Source organism: Nothobranchius furzeri, chromosome 5 (assembly GCF_043380555.1).
Source record: "Nothobranchius furzeri strain GRZ-AD chromosome 5, NfurGRZ-RIMD1, whole genome shotgun sequence".
In the NCBI taxonomy this organism is placed as follows: domain Eukaryota; kingdom Metazoa; phylum Chordata; class Actinopteri; order Cyprinodontiformes; family Nothobranchiidae; genus Nothobranchius; species Nothobranchius furzeri.
Window position 1 is genome coordinate 78,932,114 of NC_091745.1, and position 21,233 is coordinate 78,953,346.

At 45.5% G+C, this 21,233-nt stretch overlaps 2 protein-coding genes across 6 annotated transcripts in view; both read left to right on the forward strand.

Annotated features, from left to right (window-relative positions):
• atp8b2 (ATPase phospholipid transporting 8B2) overlaps positions 1–5,969 on the forward strand; it is a 36,726-nt gene extending 30,757 nt beyond the window's left edge. For 3 of the 4 annotated variants that reach the window (XM_015950459.3, XM_054741176.2, XM_054741174.2), the window contains 7 exons: positions 1,090–1,313; positions 1,395–1,478; positions 1,799–2,044; positions 2,132–2,270; positions 2,408–2,538; positions 4,995–5,528; positions 5,621–5,969. In XM_015950459.3, the coding sequence (XP_015805945.3) occupies positions 1,090–1,313; positions 1,395–1,478; positions 1,799–2,044; positions 2,132–2,270; positions 2,408–2,538; positions 4,995–5,528; positions 5,621–5,701 (1,439 nt within the window). In that variant the 3' untranslated portion in view covers positions 5,702–5,969. The remainder of the gene's footprint in view (positions 1–1,089; positions 1,314–1,394; positions 1,479–1,798; positions 2,045–2,131; positions 2,271–2,407; positions 2,539–4,994; positions 5,529–5,620) is intronic. The other variant, XM_054741175.2, reaches the window with a different exon arrangement.
• A 4,628-nt stretch (positions 5,970–10,597) lies between these two features.
• On the forward strand, positions 10,598–20,224 carry il6r (interleukin 6 receptor). 2 transcript variants are annotated; one of them, XM_054741178.2, is made up of 11 exons: positions 10,598–10,742; positions 11,628–12,203; positions 12,303–12,426; positions 13,947–14,072; positions 14,806–14,984; positions 15,054–15,217; positions 15,304–15,448; positions 17,014–17,042; positions 17,140–17,173; positions 19,826–19,940; positions 20,089–20,224. In XM_054741178.2, the coding sequence occupies exons 1-11, from the start codon at positions 10,598–10,600 to the stop codon at positions 20,207–20,209; spliced, it is 1,758 nt and encodes a 585-aa protein (XP_054597153.1). In that variant the 3' UTR covers positions 20,210–20,224. The 2 variants fall into 2 exon arrangements, with proteins under 2 accessions (XP_054597153.1, XP_015805946.1); XM_015950460.3 differs by lacking the exon at positions 13,947–14,072.
• The last annotated feature ends 1,009 nt before the right edge of the window (positions 20,225–21,233 follow it).

The window sequence follows — 21,233 nt, forward strand, 5'->3', positions numbered from 1 at the left end:
CATAACCAAACAATTTCTGCACAAACTGTCAGAAACCGTCTCAGGGGAGCTCAACTGCATGCTCGTCGACCTCATCGGGGTCTTGACCTGACTCCAGCTCGTCGCCGTAACAGACTTGAGTGGGCAAATGCTCACATTCGATGGCATCTGGCACATTGGAGGTGTTCTCTTCATGGGTGAAGGTTTACATTGTTCAGGGCAGATGGCAGACAGCGTGTGTGGCATCATGTGGGTGAGCGCTTTGCTGATGTCAGTGTTGTGGATCGAGTGGCCCATGGTGGTGGTGGGGTTATGGTATGGGGCGGCATCTGTTATGGACGAAGAACACAGGTGCATTTTATTGATGGCATTTTGAATGCACAGATACTGTGATGAGATCCTGAGGCCCATTGTTGTGCCGTACATCCATGAACATCACCTCATGTTTCAGCAAGATAATGCACGGCCCCATGTTGCAAGGATATGTACACAATTCTTGGAAGATGAAAATGTCCCAGTTCTTGCATGGCCAGCAAACTCACCGGACACGTCACCCGTTGAGCAATGTTTGGGATGTGCTTGACCGGCGTATATGACAGAGTGTACCAGTTCCCACTAATATCCAACAACTTCGCACAGCCATTGAAGAGGAGTGGACCAACATTCCATAGGCCACAGTTAACAATCTGATAAACTCTATGCAAAGAATATGTGTTGCACCGCATGAGGCAAATGGTGGTCACACCAGATACTGACCGATTCTGAGTCCCCAGACCCCCAATAAAGCAAAAAACTGCACATTCCAGGGTGGCCTTTTATTGTGGGCAATATAAGGTACACCTGTGCACTACTCATGTCAGATCAGCATCTTGATGTGGCACACCTGTGAGGTGGGATGGATTATCTCAGCAAAGCACAGGTGCTCACTATCACCAATTTAGACTGATTTGTGAACAATGTTTGAAAGAAATGGTGATGTTGTGTATCTGGAATGAATTTTAGATCTTTAAGTCCATCTCATGAAAAATGGGAGCAAAAACAAAAGTGTTGCATTTAAACTTTTGTTCAGTGCATTTATCTTTCTCTCCCTCCATGCCTCCTGTCTTCCAGGCGCTCACATCGGAGTCGGCATCTCTGGTCAGGAGGGCATCCAGGCTGTGCTGGCCAGCGATTACTCCTTCGCCCAGTTCCGCTTCCTGCAGCGCCTGCTGCTGGTGCATGGCCGCTGGTCCTACCTTCGCATGTGCCGCTTCCTCTGCTACTTCTTCTACAAGAACTTTGCCTTCACCATGGTGCACTTCTGGTTTGGCTTCTTCTGCGGCTTCTCAGCCCAGGTAAGGTGGTTGGGTGGTTGGGGGGCAGTTAAGCATCAGGAGGGCATCACGACCGTGTTTTTCACCGTTTGTCTGTTGTAGACGGTGTATGATCAGTTCTTCATCACGCTCTACAACATAGTGTACACCTCCCTTCCTGTGCTGGCCATGGGGATATTCGACCAGGTCTTTCTTTTTAATACTTTACCCTGAACCCACGTTCTGCATTATTCTTTTTAATTTTTACGTTCACATTTCATACTAGCATGTTTGTAAGTGTTGTGGCAATGTCATGATTTCTGTTATGTTGCTTGTGCATCGATGCCAACCCTTTTGAAAACATAATCCGTCTCCTCCTGTGGGTAATGGTCGTGAGTAATGCTTCTGTTCTGTGCTTGCGTTTGCATTAAGCTTAAACCACCAAACCACTTAGTCTGGCTCTGGTACGTCTGGAGTTTTATTTTAGCCAACGAGGTCTCTCATTTCCCCCTTTTTACTCTGAATAGGACGTTCCAGATCACAGAAGTCTCGAATGCCCTAAGCTTTATGAGCCCGGCCAGCTCAACCTGCTCTTCAACAAGAAAGAGTTCTTCATCTGCATCGCTCAGGGCATCTACACGTCCGTGGTGCTTTTTTTCATGCCCTACGCTGTTCTGTCGAACGCGACGCAGAGCACCGGCGTGCCACTTGCAGATTACCAGACATTTGCAGCCACGACAGCAACGGCTCTGGTTATAGTGGTCAGTGTGCAGGTTGGTAAGCTGGACTGACTGGAATCATGCTGTAATATTTAGGTACCGACTCCCTGTTGTCTATTTAACGCCTGTTTGGTTCTGCAGATTGCTCTTGACACAGGCTTCTGGACAGTTATAAACCATGTGTTCGTGTGGGGCTCTCTGGGTTTGTATTTCACCATCATGTTAGCGTTGCACAGCCAAACGCTCTTCAGGATCTTTCCCAAACAGTTCCACTTTGTAGGTGGGTTCCTGGCCATTCTTGCCACTCAGACTCAAAAGCACTTCACTTCTGCCTTGTGTTCATGCAGGTAAACAATCTTACCTCTACCTGTAACACATCAAAACTACATGCCTGTTTGTGTCCATCTTTGGGTACAGGTTGTGCCCAGAGCACATTACTGCAGCCGGTGGTGTGGCTCACTATTGCACTAGCAACAGCAATCTGCATAGTTCCAGTTTTGGCCTTCCGTTTCCTCAAGCTGGACCTCAAGCCTCAGCTCTCAGACACGGTGAGAACACACCTGTGTGTCTCTGTTGCAATGTGCATCTGTATTTCCAGCTAATTGTCAACGTAAAAACTCTTTGTGTGTGTGTGTGTGTGTGTGTGTGTGTGTGTGTGTGTGTGTGTGTGTGTGTGTGTGTGTGTGTGTGTGTGTGTGTGTGTGTGTGTGTGTGTGTGTGTGTGTGTGTGTGTGTGTGTGTGGTGAGGCTCAGTTACTGTGCACTATATCTGCCCCACAAATGTTGACTTAAAAGTCTGAAAATGCCACAGTGAAACAGTTCCGTCTGACAAAAGCTAGTTTAACTCCGTTAGCATAAACACACATCCTTTAACATGTCAGACAAGTCTCTAAAATATAAATAAATGAGAACACAACATGACATGAGAATAATACTCATAAAACAACGTGTTTTAGCTGTTTGTTGGCTACAGAAGCACATTTATGAACAGAAACGTGAAGTCGCCATCTTAAAAAACAGAGCGACAGACTTCTTCTGTGATATGCTTGACAGCCACTAGATGGTGCCATCGGATAAGAGAACTACAGTGATCCCTCGCTACTTTGCGGTTTGTTTATCGATTCACGACTTCGCAGATTTTTTTGGAGCCTTATTCAAGGGAAATTCGCCGATCCGCAGCATTTTTCTATGCGAAATATTAAGAAATTCCTGTTTTTTTTTTTCATAAATTTCATCATAAAATGCACTTTTTGTAATAAAACTATAAAAAAACAAGTAAAAAAAATTTTTTTCTTGAGTTTTACCCACAAAAAGAGAATGTGATCATACGATAATTCAATATAGTACTGTATGTCAGACTGGTCGGCTGGATTCGGGAGTTGAGCTTGTAGGGAGCGCGTGGTTTCACAGACGCGGAAGTGATAGCGTCGGTGAAACGCCGGCTCACGATTAATCTAGGAAACCCCAGAGCGTTCAAGCGTCAACGAAGTGACATGGAATTGCCGGGCTTTCCAGAAGTAAGTAAGATAACTTACTGTGAGCTGATAGTTCGTGGGATGGATCGGTAGGTTGGAAACTCTGATCATGAATCTGAAGAAACGATGACTGAGTGGTGAGCTGGAAAAGCGACTTCCGTTTATAGCCGCGGTTTGTGACGTAGGTGCGACGTGGAGGGAATCCCCGCGAGGGGGAGTTGTGGTCCTTAGTGGAGGCCGGCTAGCTGGAAGAGGCTGGTCTGGGAATTTGGGTTCTGACACTGTACTGTAAATACGGAGTCCCTACTTCGCGGATTTTCACCTATCGCGGCCAGGTCTGGAACGCATCTACCGCGATAAACGAGGGATCACTGTACTCTGGAAAGACTATGGGTGTTTCTCAATGCCAAGGAACCTTGCCTTGATGTCTTGGCACCGCCCCCGTTGCCTAGGAGATATGTCATCAGGAGCCACCAAGACGTGTTCCTATGTTCATGTTCTACCGAGGCGTGTGTTTTCCGTTTTGTTAGCCGTTTAGCTAGCTTTGCAAGGACACACGGGAGGTGTCTTGTAGCCTAGCCTTGATCAAAAATTACCCATAATACACCGCGGTATCTTTAAAGGACTGCGGATCAGAAGCCGGCAGCTACTTTGGGGACAAATTTCAAGTTTAAACGTAAGTCAGCTAATTTAAAATGTTTTTTTTAGATCCAAAGAAGTTATCTATGGTTGGTTAGTAGCTTAGTAGTTGCAGCTTCGGTGGCTAGCGGGTAGTAACTCACTTATATTTGTAATTTAATAAACATATACACAATTTAAAAAGTAAAAGGCTCGTTATATATTTATAATAAAACTAATACATATAAAATATAACGTTATCTCACGTGTCACGTGATGTTACGTGACCGCCGTGGAAGCTGCGGTCACGTGATGCAAGTCTGTTCCATTTAACCGTTTTCCTTGACCAAGGAAGGACCGTGTCCTCGTAAGCAAGGCACCTTGGCGTTGAGAAACACCCTAACACTAGCTCAAATTAATGCTAACGCTAGCCTGAGTGATTGCTAACATCCTTGTAGGATAAGAAAACTCCGAAGAAGAATGTTGGAGCACCACACACATTCCAGGATGTACTGGGAATGTCCCGACTTTGAACGAATGCCAGGTAGATCCATGGCTTGTGGTCTGGTCCAACCGAGCATGGCTCCACACTCCCTGTGCCACACACACACACACACACACACACACACACACACACACACACACACATCCAGACCTGAAGAATCAGGACATCTCTTGAATAGAACCTGACAGCATGAAATAAGTTAAAAGATCTCAAAAAGCAACGCATCGTGTTCAGGTCCATTCTACAGTCGACGGAGAAGTTTTTTCTAAATGTTACCCAAGTCTAAATCACTGAGACTGAACCACCATTTTCCTTCATACTGACTTGAAACTGACTTGTGAACAGAGTCCCAGTAAAGGGGCCTTATTTCTAAACGTCCATTCTCCTGGATTTTGTGCGTCTTCAGGTTCGCTACAGTCAACTGGTGCGGCAGAAGAGACGGAAACCAGCAGGTCTTGGTATTGGAGGTCCTTGGCGGGGTGCTGGAAGCGTCTCAGAGAGTCGCCTCGGTGCTCGTGGTGGCTCCAGGTCTGGCTATGCCTTTGCTCACCAAGAAGGCTTTGGAGAGCTCATCACTTCAGGAAAAAACATGAGACTCTCCTCTCTGGGCCTGGCCAGCTTTGCCTCCAGACACAGCTCGAGCTGGATCGAAACGCTCCGCAGGAAGAATACTCCCCCCAGCTCCTCTGGAGATTGCAGCCCAGCGCCCAGTAACACATCTGGATTGGTTCAACCACTGTCGAACTCTTCTTCTGTTCTGGGCGGCTCACAAGAAACACAGATCGATGAGGAAATCGTCACAGTGCCGTGTCAGAACATACAGGTCACCCAAACAGCAGCTTCAGAGTCAGCTTCTGCCGATAATCCCGCTGCTGCTTCAGCGAAATCCCAAGGGATGGACTCACCCGGCGGCTGGACTCTCTCTCTGGGGTCGGTGCAGGTCAGACACTCTGAATTGCACCAACCAATAAAAACACTTTGTTTCATCCGCTGTGGAGCTGCACTCACTGTTCCGTTCTCTCTCCTCGATAGGAAGCTCTGTTTGGTTGGAAGGGTGTTCTGACCTGCGTCGGTGCATCCAACAGCCAGGACTCACCGTGTGCTGCCATGTAAACCAGCCAGCTCGTGTAAAAGCATCAGACGGATGAATCCAGCACTTGTTATTAGATCTTTTCACACCAACAGAATGGACTGTGGACAGAGACTGAGCTAAATTCAAACCACAGCGCACCAGAACAAGAGGAAGCAGCTCATTCCAGTGACGGAGTTCCTCGTCTCAATGTTAAATTTTATTTTTGGTCACGTAATTAACCCCTGAAATGTACGCTCAGCTGTAGCACAGAAATAGCAGATAGGGAAACAAATAAAGAGCTTTTAATCAGCTACGAGTCCTTTCTGCACCTTAGCTCATGATCCTAACGAGTAAACGTAAGCAGGGAAGTGGTGAGGTGCGTTTTCTCTGTTAAAGTTCTCGATGAGAACGCCGTTGGCTTTACCGAAAACCGCTGACACGTCTGTCCCGATCGTCCCGTAGCTACTTTTGCATCACATTGATGTTTAAAGTTGCTAGAATGAAGCTTTCAGTGCTTTCATTTGGAACTTCAGCCTTTGCTGTGGTCTGGCAAGCGTCGGGTCGTTTTAATGCAACTTGAAAAATAAAAGAATGGACGGAGGAACCTGTCTGTTTATTTCTAGTCAGACCTCGATCGAGTTGCCGTTAAATGAAAGCAGCTTTACTTTTGGACAGAAGGGCAGGTGTTGCTGAATTATCTGGTTTTAATGAAGAAAACTTCTTATTTCTGGGATGTTTATCGTTTAAGTTGGATTTTTCATGCATGCAGTGGTTTTCATGAATATTTACCCACTTCTTTTCTTTGATTCTGCTTTTTTTGTCACATTCAGGTCATCAAACAAGTTTCATTTCTAAAGCTTACCAAACCAACCTGGCTCAGTGTGGAAAACGTAATGACTGAGAAAACGACTCTCCGCAGAGGAACCTTGTTCCTCTTTTCTTTGAGGACGGAGTTAATTCAGCCATATTGGACGGTTTTTCCTGCATCAATGGGCTGTTTAAGGTCAAAGGTCCAATATTCACGTGTTTTTGTAAAGAAAAATTTCCATCAATGACATCATGTGGTCCAGCCCCTTAAGCAAACCCGACCATCACACCACCACCACCATGTTTGACTGTTAGTATGAGGATGTTTTTCCTGAAATGCAGTTAGACACCAGATGTAACTGGACACACACACACACACACACACACACTTGATTTTTTTTTGTCAGGAATATTTCCATAAATGTTCTGAGGATCATCAAGATGTTCTTGATTAAAGTAGGATGAGCCTTTAGGTTGTTTTCGGTCCGCTGAGGTTTTGGATCACTACCCACATTGACCATTTGTTGCCCCTTGACCTTTGAACTTAACATTAACTCACTGTGGCCCGCAGTGCTTTAAATGTTTCTCAGGGTTGTTGTTTTTGTTCTGATTCTGTTCCTTTTTGAGATATTTTGGCCCATTTATGTTGTTGGACAAATGTTACTGAGGTGCTTTGTTTATTCTACAGCTCTGGAAGCAGTTAGTGGAACTGAACTCAGCTTTCCAAATATTGAGGTCAAAGGTGCTAAAGCGAACCACAGAACAAGCTAGCTTTTGAACGCAAACAGTCAGGGAACACTCACCCTTCCCCTCGGGCATGTTCCCAGAGATGCTTCTACCGGAATTGGAGACCCATGATGCCAGAGGAAACGAGATGGCGCTAAACACCAGTCACTGTTTTCTAGGTCCAAACGTTTGATTTCAAACTTGTTTCTTTTTTTTGTTTGTTTTTTTACTTTCTCTGTATTGATTTTCAGTGTATTTGACACATAGAACTATTGAGGCGAGGAAAACTAACATCTTTACATCTGTTCCCGTATTTCCGGTTACACATCATCTTGTTTCTTCCGGCTCTTGGGAGTACAGACGCTTTTTTCCTCCTCTCCTCCCTTATCTCATCCCCAAGGCTCTTTGTCTGTCTTTGGGTGTACGCAGCTTCTACATTTTTTCTGGAAACTGGAAATGATTAAAATTGGACCTGGTCAGTTGGTCTCTCAACGCGATCGATGAAATTTTTTCAACGATGAGAACGGGAGAAGGGGCTACCGGGTGCCACTCTGGGACAGAGCCAGCTGGGCACATCATGGACTCCTGGAAACAGTGGAAGCTGATCTGCTTATCTCAGCTGTCTGTAGAGGATTCGGAAGACGTCTGGACATTCGTGGTGTTGGTGTCAGGTTTCCTGCTCTTTGGCCTTGGAGGTTACCTGGCTTACCAGAAAATTAACGAGCTGTCGAGGAATATTGGCTCACTCCCGGAGCTCAGAGACGGATTGCACCGCGCTGTGAACGCACAGACTCATATAATTGTCGAGATGAGTCGTAAACTTGGAACTTTGGCTGAGATTCATGCGTTGGTACAAAAGATGGATGCGATCAAGGAGCGAGGGGACGAATCAGCACGGATTGGGATAGATTAATCTACGCCATTATTGGATTTTGAGAGGTTGAGGACCAGCGGAACTCTAAAGCCCCCTTCAGACAGGCCATGAAAAATGGAAATGTTCGGGACTCTGTCCTTAAGACCTTTGTGTCTGAATACAAACATCCGGATAACCTTTTCCGTAATTAAACCGGACAAAGCCCCTAGTAACAGGTCCGGACTTGTCACGGACAGGGTGGCTGCTTCGGACTGTTTGTTTATGTTTTTATTTATTTAGCAGACGCTTTTATCCAAAGCGACTGGTGAGGTCGAGTTCCGGAAAGGGAGGAGAGGGAGGAGGGGGAGGAGGAGGGGACCGGGGGACGCTGTGCGCACCTAGATAGCTCGCTCCTGTAGCATGCGGCGAACCATGGCAGCTCGCCTCCTACGGTACCGCCTAGACGCGCGACGGAGCGCTTCACACCGCTTCCATGATTCCTTTAACCATTGAGCTTCATCATCCAGGTCTCTGATGCGTCTTCGTGTGCGCAGAATTATGCTTAACATAAGTCCGATCAGTGAGAGGAATTATATCTTTTCTGCCATGTTTGACTGAATAGTCTTGTTTGGGTAAATGACGCATGTACGCCCGCCGCACTATCTGGGTACAGCCCCCCCCCCCCCCCCCCCCCCCCAGACATCTGGAACTTTTCCCTGCTGTGTGAAGGCAGCCGAAAGGACAAGTTCAGGTACAAAAGTGGTGCGTCTGAAAACACTGTTCTGGTTAAAAAAAGGATTGAATTGTCCACACATATTCCAGAATATCAATCTGAAAAGGGTCTAAGACAGAGAAGAAATGATCCCTGTCTGGCCCCAAAACAAGTTCTTATCTGAATCTGGTGCCCTTGAGCCTGTGAGGCTGCAACAAATACTCCCCCTCAGAAGGAATGTGGAATGCTGCCGTCGCCGTGGCAACTCTGTCTCCCTATCCCGGCCTGGGCGGGACTGCGAGCTGTGAAGGCCACTGAATCGTTCCAGGAGTCACTGCCGTCTAAACCCAACGACCTCCCTCCCCTGTCCAGACTGAGGTGAAGAGCGCTGCTTATCGCGGCTGCTGCTGACGTGAGGAGAGTCCTAAAACCCACCACCCCACCTAGTGGACACTTATGTTGTGTGATGTCTGAAGTCTGCCGCATATCTGTCTGAGGTGTTTTTTGCATAGCAAAGCTGCCCTCCCTGTGGAGGGTAGCTCTGAAGTGCCTTTTTTTCCTCCACCTGAACCAATCCTCATGTAAACCCTCTGATCTCTATTACGGTAGCGCGACTCGGGTTGCGAATGACCACAGTCACCAATTCTTGTCATGTGTCTATGTCTGTACATATGTCTGATCTCTGAATTGTGTGTACTGAAACTCTAATTCCCCTCTGGGATTAATAAAGTATCTCTGAATTTGAATTTGAATACTGACTTACTTCGGTGCATCGGCAATTCAAACAGATTTGCGGTTATTCTTTCTCATCCCATAGATATCAACTTCTAGTCTTTTAATGTATAACACTCCCATCTTCCCAAAGTCTCCTTTCTCCTTCTGCAGCCACAGTGAGTATTTGTATAGCGCCTTTTACAAACCCCACAAAGCGCCTCACAACACAACCAGTCAACCACACATTCACACGCCGGTGGTGACGAGCTACGATGGAGCCACAACTGCCCCGGGGCGCACTGACAGAGGCGAGGCCTGAAACGATATCTGGACAACCCACTCTAGCTTCTGAGCTGCTGCCGTTCCTTGTAGCCGACGGCCGTTTGTCCTTCTGACATGACTGAGTGGAGAACCTCTCAGAAGTGAGTGTGTGACGGGTGGAGGACCCAGGGAAGTGCGGCGGTTCGGAGAGACCAACAACCGGATGGTCCAATCGTTGCTTTTAGCCTGAAACGTGTTATTGGTGGAGGTTTTTAAACACGAGAGAACCCTTTTATTAATTTTTATTTGTTTATCTCCACAACATATTTATCGCTATGCCATGTTAGAACGTGAAGAGCCATGAACTTCCCTCTGGTTCCTTCAGTTTGGCAGAGATCCGCTCTTGCTGAAGTCGTCTTATGGTGTTGACATAAAAAGCACGTCTTCACCTGGAGCACAGCGTTTATGCAAGCATGGTTCATGCAGCAGTCACATTCAAAGACAGAAACGACAACGGGCTGATGTGGAAGTTAGACTCAATCTGACTCATCAAGCTGATGTCAGCAACATTTTTAGATCAAAAAACACGATTAAATAACGTTAAATGTCTTCATGAACGTGTGACCGCCTCTAGTCGGTGGTAAACGGGGTTGAGGGGGTTTATTTTGGCGCTGAGGAGGATTTCCTCTGTGTAACGGCGCTGAACTGGGGGAAGAGCTTTGGGATTTCACAATAACGGGTCTCGCGTCAGCTCACTGCTGCGTCCAGAGGATCTCGGCTTTATTTGTCCGGCCTGTGGTGGAAGGCAGGTGGTTTCCCCGTCAGCCTGCTGGAGGAGAGCTTTCTGCAGCCGTTGCTGTTGGGATGTTTCAGCCAACGGTTTGGCTTTCTAAAAGAGAAGACTACTGGCAGGAAGAGACAAAAACAATGCTGACTTCTCACCTTTGGCTGTGTGTTCTCTGTGCTGTGCCCGTTTGCAGCTTTATTGATGTAAAGTGTCCCAGAAAAGGTGAGAAACCTAATTAAACCTTCATTTTTTATTTTCTTAACCGAGTTTGAGCAAAACTAAACGTACCAGATACAAACTGGTTTTAGCCTGATTACATGTAAACACAATAAACTGAATAAAGTCCCTTTTTCTGATTCAGAGTGCAACAATTGTTATGATCTAAAACATGATTTTAGTCATGATTTTATTAGTATTTCTGACATTTTCAGTTATTTAACTTTGAAAAAGCAAATAAAACTAGATGAAAATCTAAAGTTTACTTTGCATCTTTGCTTTAATCTATTGATTTATGTCATTTCTTTCAGGTCAAACAGACGACATTTTTAACGTGCTGTTTGTTTGGCGAATCTTTCTCAAAATTCTGAGTCTCAAAAACATTTAGAGCATAAATTTATTCAAGAACAGTAAAAGCAAAACTCAGTTTGAAAATAAAAGAACAAGAAGTTGTTGGTGTGGAGGTGCTGTCCTGTTTTCTGTCTGATTTAGTCGATATTTTATGTGAAATGGAAACAAAATGTTTTTAAAATTTAAAAGCAAAGTTTTCTGACAGTTTTAAATTTAAACGAGAGGCAGAAAAAATAAGTAAACATAAAAAATAAGGCAGGTTTTGAGTTCTGCACAAAATCCAAGAGTGTAGAAGAGTCAGGGGGACTAGTTAAGTAAATAAATGTGAGACGACACCGGGAGAGAACAGTTTCGGGTGGAGGAGAAACTGTGACAGCAGAGGGACGTATCAAAAGAGGAAGTATTAAAGAAATGGGTAATTCTGGTCGTGCAACGCTGCATCTGTGCAGATTCAACTGTGACCAACACTGAAGCCTTCCGTCCCAAAAACATGCTCTGCACGCAAACTCCTATAAAACATCTGTTTGTCTTTCTTCACAGACCCTCCTCCTGGTGTGGTGGTTATTTCTCCAGGAAGTAGACTGGTCCTAACCTGTAGCGGCCATGTGTGGGTGGACGGAGCAAAGGTCGTCCTGAACGGGTCAAACATCAACAAAAGAAGGCCGGCTCCAGTCAGAGACACGGCCACTAAGAAAGCGGCCGGAAACGCCGCAGTCCGGACTAAAAACCAGACTTCTCTGCAGAATCCAGTAAATGAGAGGATCTTTTCTCCCACGGCGGAGACCGGAGTCAGCTTAGAGCCAGACAGACGCACCGCCTCCCCTCTCACGGTCCAACCAGCCTCCACCAGCACAACAACGATGGGTGGATGGGAGGACAAAGAGATGGAAAGTGATGAAGAGGAAGGCAGCAGAGTAACAAGAGGCTTTAAACTGAGACCTCAGTGGAAGCGGACTGAACAGCTGGTGCAGGGAGGGGACACAAACAGGGGAAAGGTCACATTTCTGGGTCACGGGGCGGCTCTGACTCTGGAGTCAGTGAGACTGACGGATGCAGGGAATTACACGTGTCACCACCGAGGGAGAGAGGCCTTTGCTGTTGAAGTAGCTGTTGCAGGTGCATTACAATTAACACATTTGCATCATCGTGTGCTTACAGGGAGTCAAAATGACTGAGTGAGGTTAACTAAAATAAATTTCTGTTCGTGTCTTTTAGATCCTCCAGAGAAACCGAGTCTGTCCTGCTACAAAAAGTCCCCCGAAAGTAAAATCCAGTGTGAGTGGAGGCCCCTGAAGCCCGTCGCAAAGGTTCCCAGCTGTTACCTCCTTCTGAGTAAAGGGTAAGGATTCACATACGTCTCCGGATCGCTGATGAAGACACGTCTTCTCGTCAAACTTAAGAAAAAAACGGCTCTTTTAAATATAATCAACGGAGGAGCCGAATAAATGTATGAAACCGCAATTAAACTAAATTCTATGAAATTAAATAAAGTAAAAAGCACAAAAATCAAAGATTGCATCCAGTCACGTCACACGTTTTCTTTCTGAACGCGTTTTACGGCTGAAACCCGGGGCCTCATTTGTCAAGCTTGCTAACGCACAAAACGGCGTCGGAAAACCGCGTAAACAACTTTCCACGCAAACTTTGGGATTTATGAAAGAAAACAGCGGAAAATGTGCACAACTTTAAGTTGACTAAGGACCTGGCTTACACACATGTTGGACACGGAGAGCACCTGCAGTGCTGCTGCTGAGGAGATACAATTATGAAATCCTGCAGCAGTGACTACGTTTACATGCAGCCAACATCCGGGTTATGATCGGGTTAAGGTCGGTATTCGGGTTTCTGAGTTGATCAGAATAACCCGTTTACAAGCATAAATAGAAAGAGTTACCTCTAACTTGCATAACCCGATGTAAATGCGGACGTTGGGGTAGCGTCAGGACGTATGGACTACGTCCAGACGCAATATGCCTCATTTCCGGTTCTTCTTGTTCCGGTATCCGTGAAAACAACAACATGTTTCCCAGTTCGGAAGAGATAGCGACCGCGTTTCTTTGCGCTTTAGTTTCCTCGTCACTCCAAAAGTGTGGTGCTGTGCCGCGATTCGCCATGTTGCTCCCAACTTGTTGTTTACTTCCGGTGTTCTGGCGCGTACAAGACGTCTCGCTACTCAAAAGACCAAGATTCCTTGCGAACAGAGCATGTGCAGAACACGCTTTGATGGGGATATCCCGGTATGCGTTTACACGACCAAACATTCGGGTCAGAAAAGGGTTACCCCAGGTGTAGTAACCGGGTTTTTAAAAACCCGGTTATGAGCATATCTGGGTTTTTGGCGGTGTTTACAAGGACCTGCGGAACCGGGTTATTGTGAATATTTGGGTTTTAAAAGGGTTACTGGCTGCATGTAAACACACTGATTATCACTTGTACAGCTTCGTTTTCACACAGAACAAGACCCCCCCACACACACACACACACACACACACGCACACACACACACACACACAAGCACACACACACACAGCCTGAAGCGCAGAATATGGACAGGGGGACAGATTGAGACAGAATGTCATGCGTCTGTGACGGTGTGTGTCCTGTCACTGTGACCCGATTGATGATGCGCCCTGGCTACTTGGACTAGGGAGATTTTTGTTTGGGTGACTGGTTAGCACGCGTGACTTTCACCCCGGAGTCTGGGGATCGAATCCTGATCGGATCATTTTTTTTATATACGCCACAGATCTCTCTGAAGAACTCAGCATTGACGGCTTCAGCAACGCTGTGCCACTCCGCGGATTTTCTCTTATTTGTTTTGCAAAAGCACTTCCTTTCATTTCTCCACCTCACCCACAGGTACCTCAACTTCTGCTTGGGAAATGGTGCTTCTTTGATCTGCGGTCGTGACCGAAATGCTGCAACAAGCCGGCTTATGTACATGCATGAGATCCACAAGGCCCTTCGCATTGACCATTTATGGCAGTAAGTGGGCGTGGCGAGGGCGGGATGTGACTAAGATGCAGCTGAGAAACATTCTCGTTAGTCTCTGATTTATGAAGCGGAGACTGCGTGCAGCTGTGCGTCCTCCATGTTGGATAGATCACAAACCTGCTTGGCGTAAGTGCTTTTGTTTTGCTGAGCTTAAGTACATTTTAGTAAGGATTCTACCCCATGTTTGATAAATGAGACCCCTGGTCTGCATAACCGACGCCTTCATCCACCTGCAGCTGCTCAGATCAGAAACAGGTATCCGTGCTGCAACCTGAGCGACTCATCCGCGTATTTCCAGCAAAACATGACAGCCAAAAATGTTGAGAAATAATCTGATTTTTATCTTAATTCCACTAAATTCATTTTAGATTAGATATTACAGAAAACTGACAGCTTGCCAACCAATTAAAACTCCGCCCCTCGTTAATTACAAGTCAGACAGGATGGCTCACTGGCTGCTTCCAGGTGAGCGACCTCCAGGTGCGTTGGAGAGCGCTGATTTACAACTCTGCCACTGAGCTGCTTACATAAATCCCATAATAAAACATTTTATTTGTAAGCGCCTTCCAGAACTCAAGGTCTCTTGTGACGTGCACAAAACATTAAACCACCGGATAAAGAAAACTTCCACACCTGGAAGCAAGTTTCAGATTCGACTCCATGACTTTAAAAATCTGCTAAAATAAGTTAGCGCGAGTTATTTGATCATCTTTTATTCCCTCAGTGAGACGCACAACTTCCACCAGGTTCCCTGTTCCTACTCGTCTCAGCGGTCCCTCTGCTGGTGCGCTCTGGAGCACAACCAGAGCGAGTTGAGGACCACACATTCTGCCCTCCTGTGTGTGACGAGCATCACGGGAAACGACACCAGCAACGCCATCAAATTCACACCTCTGAACTTCAGTAAGCGGGAACGTTTCCTACACACGCGGAGATCCCCGTTGACCTGAAGCTACGCTCTCTCTCCTCCAGTGAAGCCTGACCCCCCCTCTGATGTGACAGCCCACCAGGAGGAACGGCAGGAGAAGGTGATAAAGGTCACCTGGAACTTACCACCAACCTGGAAGCACCAATGCAACTGCTATGACATCATTTATGAGATCAGATATCGACCCGCGACATCCGTTAATGATCAGGTGAGTTAGGATTCTAAACAACATTTAATAATCTGTCGTTTCAGACGATGAGGATTATTTTATTCCTTCTCTGTGCGTCCGTACAGGTATCTATGATCAGAAGCAAAACCTCCTACGTCATCACTAATGTCCTGTCTGGTGTCGACTATCTGATTCAGCTCCGGATCAGAGAAGCTGATGACGGACACTGGAGTGACTGGAGCTCACCTGTACATGCCAGGAGCTGGACAGGTACACACACACACACACACACACACACACACACACACACACACACACACACAGGGAGAAGTATGAAGCAGACCTCATACCTTTATCACATCTGTAGCAGTTTCCTTCCTCATTAACTGGATTTTCCTAAGTAATTATGAAGAAGAAGAAGAAGAAGAAAATATCATTTCTATAGCGCCTCTCAAGATAAAAATCACGAGGCGCTTCATAAAAAAAATGTAAAAATATAAAAAAAATATTTAGAAAATGTTAAAAATATATTTAAAATGAGCAAAAATAGACAATTGTGATAAAAAAATGTTAAGAAAGAGAGAGAGAGAACAGGAAAGAGGGAAACCAGTGGATCCAGAGGAAGGTGGAATAGGTGGGGAGAGCAGAATAAAGAGAGAGAGGTGAAGAAGGTCATACAAAAGCCAGCTTGAACAAGTGAGTCTTCAGCTGCTTTTTAAAGGAGACCACTGAGTCCACTGATCTCAGGCTCAGGGGGAGAGAGGTCCAGAGTCTGGGGGCCACAGGAGCAAATGATCTGTCACCTTTGACCTTTAACCTGGTGCTGCACAACCAGTAGGCTTTGGTCACTGGACCTCAGGGACCTGCTGGGGGTGTAGGGACTAAGAAGATCACCAATGTAAGATGGTGCTTGTCCATGTAAGGCCCTATAGTCCAGAACCAGGATCTAGAAATGAACCCTGAAGTTGACTGGCAGCCAGTGAAGCTGGAGGAGAAGCGGGGTGATGTGGGTGTGTTTGGAGGACTTGGTCAGAAGCCGAGCACAGGCGTTCTGAACCACCTGTAGACGGTTCAGGGAGGTTCTGCTCAGACACGTGAAAAGAGAGTTACAGTAGTCTAAGCGTGAGGAGATGAAGGAGTGGAGAACTGTCTCAAGTTCAGAGCGGGACAGAATGGGACTCAGCTTAGCAACGTTCCTGAGATGGAAGAAGGAAGAGCCAACAAGAGAACTGACATGAGAATCCAGGGTGAGAGCTGGGTCAAAGGTCACGCAAGGTCATTTATGTCCATAAATATCCTGTCACTTCTGCCCCCTTGTATCACTTCCTCAGCGAAAAAGTGCACAGAGTGCATAAAGTATTGCTGGCTTGTGATTTTACTTTTTCTATCAAGTTTGAATTTTTAGGTAAATCAGAGATAAAAGACGTGATGTTTTTAGATGTTTTCATTAAAGTAAAAGGAGGTTGTGAGCTGGAACAAATGCCTTTAAAAACCTACTCTGGTTTCTTGGCGCTTACAGCTTTAAGATGTTGAGCATTAAAAGGAATCCCAACTTCCTTTGAGCTGAAATTCCAGACTTTCTCAATCCTGTTTTCATTTCCTGTCACTTCTGTTCCCTACCAAAATAAAAGCAGAGCCCGTCTGCCGCTGGAGCTGCTCTGATTTACGATAAAATGATCAGATTTTTACTAAACTAGAATTTAAGGAAAACCACATCAAACCTCATTCTGTCACATCCCGTCTGGGGGAATTATGCTGAGAAAATAGAAAGTAAAATTGTGTAAAAACCTTTAACAGTATATGTTTTTTAAGTTCTGTTTGTTTTCTTTTCTCAGCTGAAGTTGTAGATTTGACGACACCAATGGTAGGAATTTTACTTAAATCAGATTTTATACCAACAGTCATGTTTAAATGTCCCAAAATCACCAATTCTGGTTTGTGCCTCTTTGGTTTTTACACAGGTTTATTTGCAGACTCTGGCTGACTATCCTGATGGTAAAGAGGCTTACTGTGTGTGTGTGTGTGTGTGTGTGTGTGTGTGTGTGCGTGCGTGCGTGCGTGCGTGCATGTGTGTCTGTGTGTGTGTGTGTGTGTGTGCGTGTGTGTGCGTGCGTGCGTGTGTGCGTGCGTGCGTGCGTCCGTGTGTGTGTGTGTGTGTGTATGTGTGTGTGTGTGTGTGTAAGGGAGGGGGGAGGAATAATATTACCGTATTTTCCGGACTATAAGCCGCTACTTTTTTCCCACGCTTTGAACCATGCGGCTTATAATGAGGTGCGGCTTTACTGAAGATTTTCCTTCACCTGCAGGGGGCGCTGTAGCAGAAAGTGAAACAGGTGGAAGTCAAAAGTGGAAATCGAAGAAAGTGCTCATTTTAATTTAGCATATGCAAGCAGCCGGCACGTCGAATAATTTGTTTCAAATCCATACCCCCTCATCATGGAAACAACACGTATGAGTTCATATGATGCCGCATTTAAGTTGACGGCCATCGATCTGGCAGTAAAGGAGGGAAACAGTGCTGCCGCACACAAACTCCAAACTGTCGTGACCCGGACGTATCCCGAGATGGGTGGTCGGTTGCTGTGGCTTCTTCTACATGCTCTGGCTCCATAAGGTCAAGCTCGATCTTTACGCCTCCTGGCTGGCTCGCCATCTGTAATGAATTAGATTACGTGTTATTTAATAAGCCATGAGGCGTAGGATTCCATAGGAAATATGAAATCCACCTTACAGATCTGTGAGGTTATTTAAACCAGAAGATTGGATCTTTTTATTGCAGGGATTAGAAAACTGCTTCGTATTCACTCAGAGACAACAGGAGAGAGAGTCAAGTTTAAAAGTTAAGAATTTTATTACTAACATATTAAACTAGACTGACTTTAAAACTAAATGTATGGTGTAACTAAGGTGAATGGATGACATGTGATGTTGCTCAGAACCAGCTAATCCGAAGAAGCGATTAGTTCTGACGGGAATTGAAGGTGATGTCTTTGCATTAAGCTTTGGTTAGGAGGTTCATAAACACATGAGACACCATTATGTCGGTCTACATACCCTTCAGGATGTCCCCTTTAGATCAGGAATATCGAGGTCCAGCTGGACCCTCTCTGGAACCGAGCCGGTATGGAAAGCAGTGGTTCCGATCAGACCAGTCTGTGAGTTACTTCCGGGTACACGACAGTTTGTTGGCATCTGGTGAGACCCAAGCCTGGGTCTTGATGGTTCAGCTTTTGTTCTGAAAGGAGCTGTTGCCGCAGTTGGAATAGCGACAAATTTTTCAGCTTGTCGTTGTTCTTTCGGTTAAAGAGTTTGGCCACTCCGTCACTTTCTCTGGAACGCTTTGAACTGGCGTTAGAGCTGACGTGGCGTAGTTTTATATGTCGGATGTTTTGGTTTATTGTCGAATTAAAAATTACCAAACACCATCATGACCACGCCTCCGTCAGATCTGTAAGATTCTGATTGTATCAGTGAAAGTAATGTGTTATGTCTTTTTAACGCTACGTGAAATGAGTCCTGTTGGAACCCTTAAAGTCACAGTACTTATTATATTCTATAGGATTATAATAAAGTAATTAATATTTAGATTTCACAGGTCGGTCACATCTTATTTATTGACTAACACTTTGATGGATTAGCTTTATTAAAATAGAGTTCTTTGATTAATTAAAAGAAAAGAGTTCATTCTTCATTCTTCTGTTGAGCTGAAAATAAGCAGGTTAGAAGGAATGCATGAGACCTTGAGACCATCTCTCATGCAGACTAGTCTTGAGCAAAGAAGGGAAAAAAACAGTCATTCCGTTCCATTACACTTGGCGTGAATGAATCCATGGTTCGGCGCTGGAGACGGCAGCGGGAAGAACTCATTCAAGCCAGCTTCACCCGGGGATGATGACAGCAACACGGACAGCGACACTGACATCGCCACAGAAACGGTATGTGACGAAGCTCTTCTGGCACTGAAGAAGAGGACTTTAATGGCTTTAGTGCACAGGAGGAAGATGAGAGCGAATGACTTCTTCTGGTAGGCAAGTGTGTTTTATTTACTAACCAGGCATGTTTTGTGTGCAGTTTTTATTTTATAATCATCCAGGGCTTATTAATGCTGTGTCAGCGCTGTTCTTTTCTTCTAAACATGCAAATGACCGGTAATAACGTGTCAGTGCTGTTTTTATTTTATAACCACCCAGAAATATGAACGCTATCAGTGCTGTTTTCTTTTCTAAACTTGCAGGCACGCTCACCCATGTTTAAAATTTGTTTTGTTGAATTAAAACAACAAAAAACCTCAGTGTAGCGTCTTTCTGTCTAATTATCTTATGTTATGGCCGTACATGCGCTGTGCGCCGGAGACCTGCATGTGGCTGCTGCGCCGCGGCTTGTATTCGAGTGCGGCGTGTGTGTAGATCCTTTTTGTTGTTGGTGCAGCTTATATTGAGGTGCGCTCTATAGTCTGGAAATTACGGTAGTGCTGAAACTCCTCTTTGCTTCACTGGTTTTAACAGGAAACCCTGTAATCATAACAACTGGGGGATTCACACACACACACACACACACCTGTTTTGCATGTGCGGTTTTTTACTTCAGTATTCATCTACTGACATGGGTGCATGAGGATTTCTCTCTGCTCTGCTCCGTTTGTTGCAGGTTCTGAAAACGACAGCTACAGCAGCTCGGGTCACCCCTACGTGTCACACCAGGTCATTTGGATTTCTGCTGTTTCCGCCTCCTCAGCGGTCTTTTTGGTGATCTACGTTTTCAGGTAGAGACGTGGACTTGATTCTGGGGCTTAAAGAGAATCTTTGTGCAGATTGTGCTGATATGTAATAAATATATTAACGTGTGTACGTGTGAAACTTCACAAGTCAGACAAAGCTGACCTCAAGTCAACATTTTCCATTTGATTTCAGAACAAAACTGATGTCTAAGTTTAACAAACATCGGGTCACCCCGTTCGGTGACTCGCCTCCACCTTCGCTACACATCCCAGCGGCCAAAGACGAGCACGCTCTGTTGACCTTTGACCTTTAGCTTCACAAGGAACAAGCACTAAATGACACACAGGAAGAGGAAGAAAATGAGGAAGAACAAACTGTTACGGGACGGGTCACTGTGTTTCATGAAAATAGTCTCCTACACCTATCTCCTGCGTCAGCTTCTGATAGAAAACAGACGGTGAAACTCTAGGATTAGAAAATCCTGACAGATCTACGTCACCCTGTCACTAACATTCATGGACTCACCCATCTGGACTCACGACGGGGAAGGCTGTTGTTGGTTTAGCGTCCAGGAAACAGCAGAAAACGTCTCTGCTAGTAGAAGCTAACCGTTAGCATTAGCACAGCAGAACTCCTCCGGGCTTGTGTTATTTGTGGAGATAAAACATCAACGTTGCAGAGCAGAGTCAGTGGTAGAGTCGTGTTGCTGTTAGCCAATCAGAGGGGAGATGCCCACATACCAGGAAGTAAGACTGCAGATCCTGTCTGAAGCTCAGCTCTGATATGCTGTTCCACACCGTTAAGGAAACTGCTCATTTACAGGTTCTGTGGGTTGTTTTGCACTCGAGGTCCAGCAGAAGTGGACATTTTGTTTGAGTTGTAAATGCTTTTCTGAAGCACTATTTTACGTGTGGATTCAACTCAGTATTATGGCTTTTGGAGCATCTTCTACTTTGTCCTGCAGCTGTGCCAGCTGTAGGACCGCACAGAGGCCAGTTTCTGCCTTGTTTACACAAGTTTATCCAGAAGGTCTGCTGTAACAACGTTTTGTATGTTAAAGGAGAAATGATGCAAAACTCTCCTTTTGCATCATGTTGAGTTGTCATGTGGGTCTCTGCTGCCTCAATAAAAACTCCAAACATGAAAAAAAACACAGTCCACCTGTTTTCTGTCAGTGGTTGTTTTGATCAATTATGCCTAAAACAAGCCGTTTCATGGAGCAGAATGTGCAAGTCTATGACCGTCCAGTGTGAGCGGCTCTGCGACAGCTTGAGCGCTCTCGCCACCAAATTCAGATTCAGCGTAGCAGCAAATTGGTGGCGCTTTATAAAGGAGGC